Below are 7437 nucleotides of genomic sequence, written 5' to 3' on the forward strand. Positions count from 1 at the left end.
GAAGCTGTATCTGGATGAGACCCACTGCTGTGGGCTTGTAATGGCTCATTCCTTACTCCTTGTTGAGGCAGGTCTAGTGGTGGCCCTGGTGAAGGATTCCTTCCCATTCCACTTCCCAGGAGGTACCTAGAATATAAAGGAGAAGCGGTAATCCCCTCTAGGCACAGGAAGCCATGTGACTCTTTGGTGGTTGCCCTGGGAGTTTGGCAAGAGGAGGAGCTGACATCTGGGGGAGCCCCTATGTCCTGGGGGATTACAGGGTCTTGGGCCTGTCACTCATGTCCTGCAGTGTACCTCCTGCTTTATTTGGGCCATGTCTCACTGAGGCTGCAGTCACATGTCACCTAGTGACAGGGATATGTCTGAGAGGGTGTGGTTAGGCGATTTTGTTGTGTGAACAGAGTATAGTCACACAAACCTAGATGGTGTAGCCTACTACACCTGGCCTGTGTGGTACACTACCATTGTATGTACAGTCTCACTGACCAGAACATCCCCATGACTTGCATGACTGGATGCATTTCATGCATGGGCTGAACATGCTGCCACAAGAAAATTCCCTCCCTGGCTTGTGTTTAGGACAGTGGACTTTTTGGTTCTGTATCTTGCCTTTCCAGAGATCCTTATGCCTTTTGGGAAGGGATGGCTGCCCCTTTCCTGTGGGTATTTGGGAGTGGGCTGAACCTCACTCCACACTTCACTTTTGAATCAGTGTTTTCCTTAGGAAACTGGGCCCCAGAACCACTCTTTATTTTTAGGTAACTGAGTGGTTGATGTGGCTGTGAGACTGGAGAGGTGGATGCCAGAGCCTCTTGTGCCACCTGGCTAGAAGGTGGATGAGATGCTGTGCTCTGTCCAGAGCACTGGGATGTTTTCTGTAGCTTAGCATTGGGAAAGCTGGTGTCTAAGGACAGTTCTTTCACAGGCTAGCCTTGGCCTCTTCTAGGGCCTTTAAGGTGGGGCCTGACCACTGAGCAACCCTACATTCCAAATCCCAGCCTGGGAATGAGTTGGGAGGATGTCGGTAGAGCCTAGAGAAGAGCAAATATGACTCAGGCTTTGACGGTGGACCCTTGCTGGCAGAAAGGTAGAGTAGAGAGGTGCCATCAAACCTTAAGCTCCTCGGGCCAGCCGCAGGCCCAGAGGAGCTGGCTGAAGGGCCCGAGGACTTGCCCACCTTGGCACCTTGCTCTCAGTTCCTGCCTTATTCCCGTTGGCCTTCCCTGGGTCTTACAGACTCAAGAATGGGGGTGGGGGGAGGTCTGACAGGTGGACCTTGCTGGGGGGTCAGTGGGAGGGAGGCCCAGCTCTACCTCCACAGCTTGCTCCTGGAAGCCTCCCTGCCCAGCTCTACATGAGATCGCCTCTAGTGGTTACTCATGGTATGGCAGGACAAGGGCCACAGGGTGTCCACTTTGTTGCTAAAGTAGTTTTCCTCAAACTCCTACCATCTGGGTACCATGTACTTTGGATTGTCATGTTCTTTTCAAAGAGGTGCCAGTTCAGAGATTTGTCCTGGGGCCTCGGGACTTAACCCAAACATGAGAAGAGAAGGATTGCTGCAGTGCCTGCTGCCCTCCCTTTTCTACAGCTCATGCTCCCGGATGGCATCACTGTAGAGGTGATCGTGGTCAACCAGGTCAACGCCGGGCACCTGTTTGTGCAGCAACACACGCACCCTACCTTCCATGCACTGCGCAGTCTGGACCAGCAAATGTACCTCTGCTACTCTCAGCCTGGAATCCCCACCTTGCCCACCCCTGTGGAAAGTAAGTGCTGTCCTGGAGGTTGGCGGGAGCCCTGGGCTTTGGCCAGGCCAGGGAAGAAGTTTTGGGGGTGGCCTGTTCTGCCCTTTGTCTTGACTAGGAGGAGGGATCCTTCATGGGACCAGCAGCCCTGACTTCTTGCCGTTGATGTGGAGTTACTCTGGGCTGAGTTGCCTGGCTAGCCCAAGTTGCTGTTGCCACTGGCTGATGGAGCCATGGGGTTGGAGTAGAGTTTTGACACATGGGTTCAGATCCCAGCTCTACCACTTACCTGTTGAATGAGATTGATGCCCACTTGTTCCAGGAATTAGGATTGGATACTGCATGTGTTATATATAAAGTATCTATGTGATGCAGATCAGGTTCCCATAGAAGTTCCCATAGAAACTCTTGCAGTGGGCTTTGGTCATCTCCATTTGACAGATGAGAAAATAGCCTCTGAAGTCATGTGGCTTGCCCAAGTGATACCTGAGCAGGAACTAGTATACAAACCCCGCTGGACCCTTGAGAGCCTGTTCTTTCTCATAATTATCTTTGTTGCCCTGTTAGCAGGAATCGAGTGTCAGAACATCGCTCCACTCATCCCCATCAAGAACCCTGAACCTACAGCCCCTGATGGACTTTAAGCATTAGGGAAACTTTGGGTTATCTGTAGCATTTTGTATGTTTTTCTTATGGAGGAGTAAAGATTTTAGTTTTTGTCAGATTATAATTTTGCCTCAACCCAGCAGTAAAGACCAAACTGAAGGCTGAGAGGTGACTGTACCAGGGGCTGCCTTTAAGGGTCAGGACACAGTGTGGTCAGCTGTATCACAGACCCCCATCCCAGCTGGCCTGGGGCAACTGCCACGGGTGCCACCTGTGACTGCCTTTACAATTCAGTCTGCCCCACTTCTGCTGCCCAGGATGGGGTTGGTGACTATTGGAATGCTTGCTCTCTGGCCTTGTTGGCCATCCAGGGTACCTGTGCCCTCAGCACCTTCCTGAAGCAGAGGTGAGAAGAAGTGGGGTTTAGGCCTGTGAGCCCCCTTCTGACCAGTCCTCCATCTGAGCTGTCATGGGCTGGAGCAGATCCTAGATACCAGGCCACTGATATCTGCTACACTTGGAGATTCTTGAGACTTTCTAGGACTTTCTCTTAGGAATGTAAGTCTCCATTCTCTGAGTTTTCTGTTTTACTTTTTATTCTAGTTCATCTGTGTCTGTCTTAGGCTTCAGTAAGTCTCATGGATCTGGATGAATGCTTTTAGTCTGGATATTTTTTGGGTGGCATACACGCTAGGCTGACTTTCCCATATCTAGGTCCTCTGTTGGCAGGTCTTAGGCTCTGAGAGGCTTCGGGGACTCCTTGCCATCCTGTCACCTGCAGCTTGGAGATGCAGGCAGACTCTGGGAAAGAATGTGGGGAGGTGGCGAGCGTTGACTGGGTGGCCCTTGGTGCTCTGGCCTGGGCCAGGCTCGCCCACAGGCTCTCTTCCTTCCCTTCAGTCACAGTGATCTGTGCAGCCCCCGGTGTGGATGGTGCCTGGTGGCGAGCCCAAGTGGTGGCCTCCTATGAGGAGACGAACGAAGTTGAGATTCGCTATGTGGACTACGGTGGATATAAGAGAGTGAAAGTAGATGTACTCCGTCAAATCCGGTGAGTTGAGGCTGCTTAGGAAGGGGCTGATTTCCACGTAGCTGGCTGAGTTCTATCAAGCCTGGGAAATGGGTTAATTCTTCCTACTACTGCTCTGCTTTAGCAGAGTCCGATATAAACAAACTTCGTTGCTCGCCTCAGCCAAACTGAGCCAGAAAGTCCTGTCTTATGGAAAAATTCCGCCAAGTAACATGGCAAAAGCGAAGCAGGCTTTTTTTTTTTTAGGAGTTTGATGCAAACTCTAAGGTCAGGCTTGTGGCAGAGCTGGTAGCCTGCATTCAGGTGTGTGGGTGCTGAGGTCTGCTGCCCATCATGGGTATCTCTGCTCTGTTTCATCCTGGGCTGCTGGGGTCACGGCATTAACAGAAGGTAACTATCAGCCATGGCTTTCCGGTCCATGTTCAATGCATCCCTTTTTTGTTTCTCTAGGTCCGACTTTGTGACCCTGCCATTCCAGGGAGCAGAAGTCCTTCTGGACAGCGTGATGCCCCTGTCAGGTAACAGGTGGGGGCTTTTTTCTGGGAGGGCTGGGGGGGCAGTTGTTGAGAGTAGGTCTGTGTCTTTGAGAGCCTGATTTTCACCTAGAGGGCTTATGCTAATGTGGATTGCTGGCACCGTCAGTTTCTGATTGATTAATAGCTTTGGGCGGAGGCCTGAGAACTTATATTTCTAAGTTCTCAAGTGAGGCTAATGCTGCTGGTCCATGAACCACTCTTTCAGGTCCACTGCTCTAGACTTTACCCAGGCCTCCAACTTAGAGAGGCTTCGACCACAGGTGCCTTTCAGAACATAGTTGAGGCCCAGAGTCCTAGCACCTGAGGTCCAGGGCAGGCATAGAGGCCATTGGCATGGCTCAACTGGGCCTCAGCTTTTGGGGGTGCTGTGGGGACCACACTAACATGGACCTGCCCGCCATGGTGTCTTAGACTGATCATATTGCCTGAGAGAATGTGATCATTAGACTGGCAGTGTGATCCTGGGCTAGTTACTTAGCCTCTGGAAAATGGGGTAGTGCCTGTTTTTCAGGGTGGCCAAGGGAATTACATAAACCTAGAAACTGGAATGTCAGCACTGGTCAGGTAGCAGCTACTTATCACCAGGAGTTTTATGTTTGCAGGTACCAGTCTGTTGATTCCATGCTCCTCCCTCCCCAGGTCTGCCCAGTCTATTCTTGTTCTTGTCTAAAGCAAGGAAATGCTTTAGAAGCACTACAGTCTGGCTGCAGCCCCGTTGGCTAGAATGCCGGGCAGGGTCATTTTGTGTCCTTTTATTGCTCTTGCCCAACCTTCCTCTCCATTTCTATCCATCTCAACAGTCTGTCCAGGTCCAGCTGAAACACTCCCTCCTCCATAAGATGTCCCCAGACCTTCGCAAACCTGCCTCTCACATCCTTACCATCTCTTGCCTTGGGTGTGTTCTTGTATGTAACTTCTATAATCTGACGGAGAATGCTGCCTCGGTGTCCTGCTTGCTTTCTATAGTTACTGCCCATATTTGGTTGTGTGGCCACTGCCCGGGTTTGAATTCCACCTGCACCCTCTGGGAGCTGGTTGACTTTTGGCCATCAGCCTTTGTCTTCCATGTTCCCACCTGTAAAGTGGGGAAAACACCCTCCATCTCATGGGGTGCTACTGATTCAGTGGAAGAACTCATCCAACGTGCTCAGCCCAGTGAGCCCCCAGATAGGTGGTGGTGATGATGTTTCGATCGAAGGCAGAGTTTCTGTCTGTTTGGTCCTCTCTCCTCTTGTGGTAGCACATAGCAATGTTCTTGACATAGGCGGCTCTCCCAGGTGAAGTTCTCCAGGTCCCTTGGCAGCGTCTGAGGCCTTTGACCTGGGACACACCTGGAAGTGTGTAAGTGATGAGCGCTTGCCTCAGCGAGAGTCTAAATGCTGCTTTTCCTTCTCCTAAAGACGATGAGCACTTCTCACCCGAGGCGGATGCAGCTGTGAGCGAGATGACGGGAAACGCAGCACTGCTGGCTCAGGTGCGTGGTTGGGGGCGGGGCAGGCTGGACAGGCTCTGTGTGAGGGGCCTCCCGGCTTCTGCAGTGCCTCTCGGCCTTTCCCCCAGCATCTGGGCTTCTTGGGAGCTGACCTTTCAGTGCCTGCCTTCTTGAGGCTCCTGCCCTGGGCTGGCCAGCAATCTCCATGGAGAGATGCATGGGGTAACTTTTAAATAGGCTCGTTTTTTTGTTTGTTTTCAGGTGACGAATTACAGTCCGACTGGCATCCCTCTGATCCAGCTGTGGAGCGTGGAAGGAGATGAAGTAAGTTCTGTCCTTCCCCCTCTGAGTTACTGGCGAGCATTGATGATTGATGTGGAGCTAGTCAGAGGATGTAGCTACAGACAAGGGACCCCCAGGGGACAGCTAGTGATGTCTGGAGACCTTTGTGGTTGACACAGTGGGGAGTGGGTAGAGGGCAGGGATGCTGCTAAACATTTTACAGTGCACAGGAGAGCTCCCACAGCAAAGGATTACGAGGCCCATAATTGTCTGTGGGTCTTCCTGGACCTTCTCTCCAGTGGGTTTTCCTCTTCTCCATCGCATGGCATTAAAGCTTAGATTTCTTAGTGCATTGAAAAGCCTGTCCTCAAGCCAGCAGAACACATAAGTAAACACCCCTACGTCCCTGTTGATTCAGACACACACACACTGCCATTACTAGGGTACCTGTTTCCTACGGTGGCCACCTGGGACTGTAGGAGGGAGAATCCACACTGGCTTGAGAAATGGCCCCTGGGTGCCCTGGGCAGAGCTCTCAAGGAAACTCTCTTTTCTAGGTGGTGTTGATAAACCGGTCGCTGGTGGAGCGAGGACTTGCTCAGTGGGTAGACAGCTACTACACAAGCCTCTGACCCCTGTCCCCACCGCCGCTCGAGTTTTTTTTGCACTGTTGAAATTGCTTGGCACTCAAGGCAGAGACTTTACATCAGAATAACAAACATTGTCTTCCTCAGAAAGTCCTTGTTTTCATACTGTCATGTTGAGGTGTTCCGTCTTTGAGGCAGGAAGGAGCTATGGGTTCTTTTTAAAGCCATAGGATGGCGTTTAACAAGCCAGTCGGGTTAACCTGGTTCTAAGCTGTTCAAAAAACTGTCGCGACCAAGTTGTCCTGGTCCCCCTCCTGCCCGTTCCCCTCTCCTTCCTTCCCACTTCCTTCCCTCCCCAAACCAAACCGACTGGAGCAGACAGGCCAAGGGATGTGTTGCTTGTTTGAGAGGGTTTCTTTTGCTTCAGAATCTTTTTTCAGGGAGCAGGACATGAACTAATTGGTTTTGATTACTTGTACAGCTGACATATATGAATTTATGATGTTTAACCAGCTTTTATAAACTTCACCTAGGTGTCTAAGAAGGCAGACTTTTTAATGCATATGTAAATACAAAGCACTCATACCTCTCTCTGGCCTTGGTCCGAGGGAGAAGGGAAGTGTTTGTTATCTGGCCAAGCCTGGTTGTGATTTGTAACCATTTTCTATTTGTGCAAACTCTGTAAATAATGTGTTTAAAAATGTAATATTTTATACAAGATACACTGGAGAACAAAGGGAAGTCAAGGTATTCCCACACCCATGTCATCCATTAGCAGAAGTGACTTCCGCAGTCCAGCTGCCCATCAGCTCCTCCTCCTGGGGCTCCCGTGGCGTCCCGCATACCGAACAGGGCGACTGTATGATATAGATTGTGATCCGGGGATTTTTTTTCTTCTGTACAAATTTGTTTAAAAAAAAAAAGCAGCTCATTGAATTACCTTGCGGTGGTGTGTTTGATTCTTTTTTAAACTGGCTCCTCCCGCGTTGTGTGATTTTAAATAAGCAACTTAAGCTTATGTAAATCTTGGATTGTATACACTAGAGCTTCGAGTTCATTTGTTCCATGGTGAGAAGGGTGGGGAGGAAAGGGTGGCTGCAGTGTGGTGGCCTGGAGAGCCATGGCTCTTCGAAGGCGGGCTAGCCAGAAATGCCCATCTGGCCTTTCCCTCAGTGCCCACAGGTGGCAGCGAGCCGCCTCTGGCTTCCCCAGTGAG

General features: G+C 50.8%; 1 protein-coding gene across 2 annotated transcripts in view; it reads left to right on the forward strand.

The window, feature by feature from the left end:
• Positions 1 to 7161, forward strand: part of AKAP1 (A-kinase anchoring protein 1) — a 30893-nt gene extending 23732 nt beyond the window's left edge. For both annotated transcript variants that reach the window (XM_016207216.2, XM_016207217.2), the window contains exons 6-11: positions 1592 to 1769; positions 3255 to 3405; positions 3835 to 3902; positions 5321 to 5394; positions 5614 to 5676; positions 6192 to 7161. In XM_016207216.2, coding sequence (XP_016062702.1) covers positions 1592 to 1769; positions 3255 to 3405; positions 3835 to 3902; positions 5321 to 5394; positions 5614 to 5676; positions 6192 to 6266 — 609 coding nt within the window. In that variant the 3' untranslated portion in view covers positions 6267 to 7161. The remainder of the gene's footprint in view (positions 1 to 1591; positions 1770 to 3254; positions 3406 to 3834; positions 3903 to 5320; positions 5395 to 5613; positions 5677 to 6191) is intronic.
• The last annotated feature ends 276 nt before the right edge of the window (positions 7162 to 7437 follow it).

Source organism: Miniopterus natalensis, chromosome 17, assembly GCF_054644295.1.
Source record: "Miniopterus natalensis isolate mMinNat1 chromosome 17, mMinNat1.hap1, whole genome shotgun sequence".
NCBI classification, from domain to species: Eukaryota; Metazoa; Chordata; class Mammalia; order Chiroptera; family Miniopteridae; genus Miniopterus; species Miniopterus natalensis.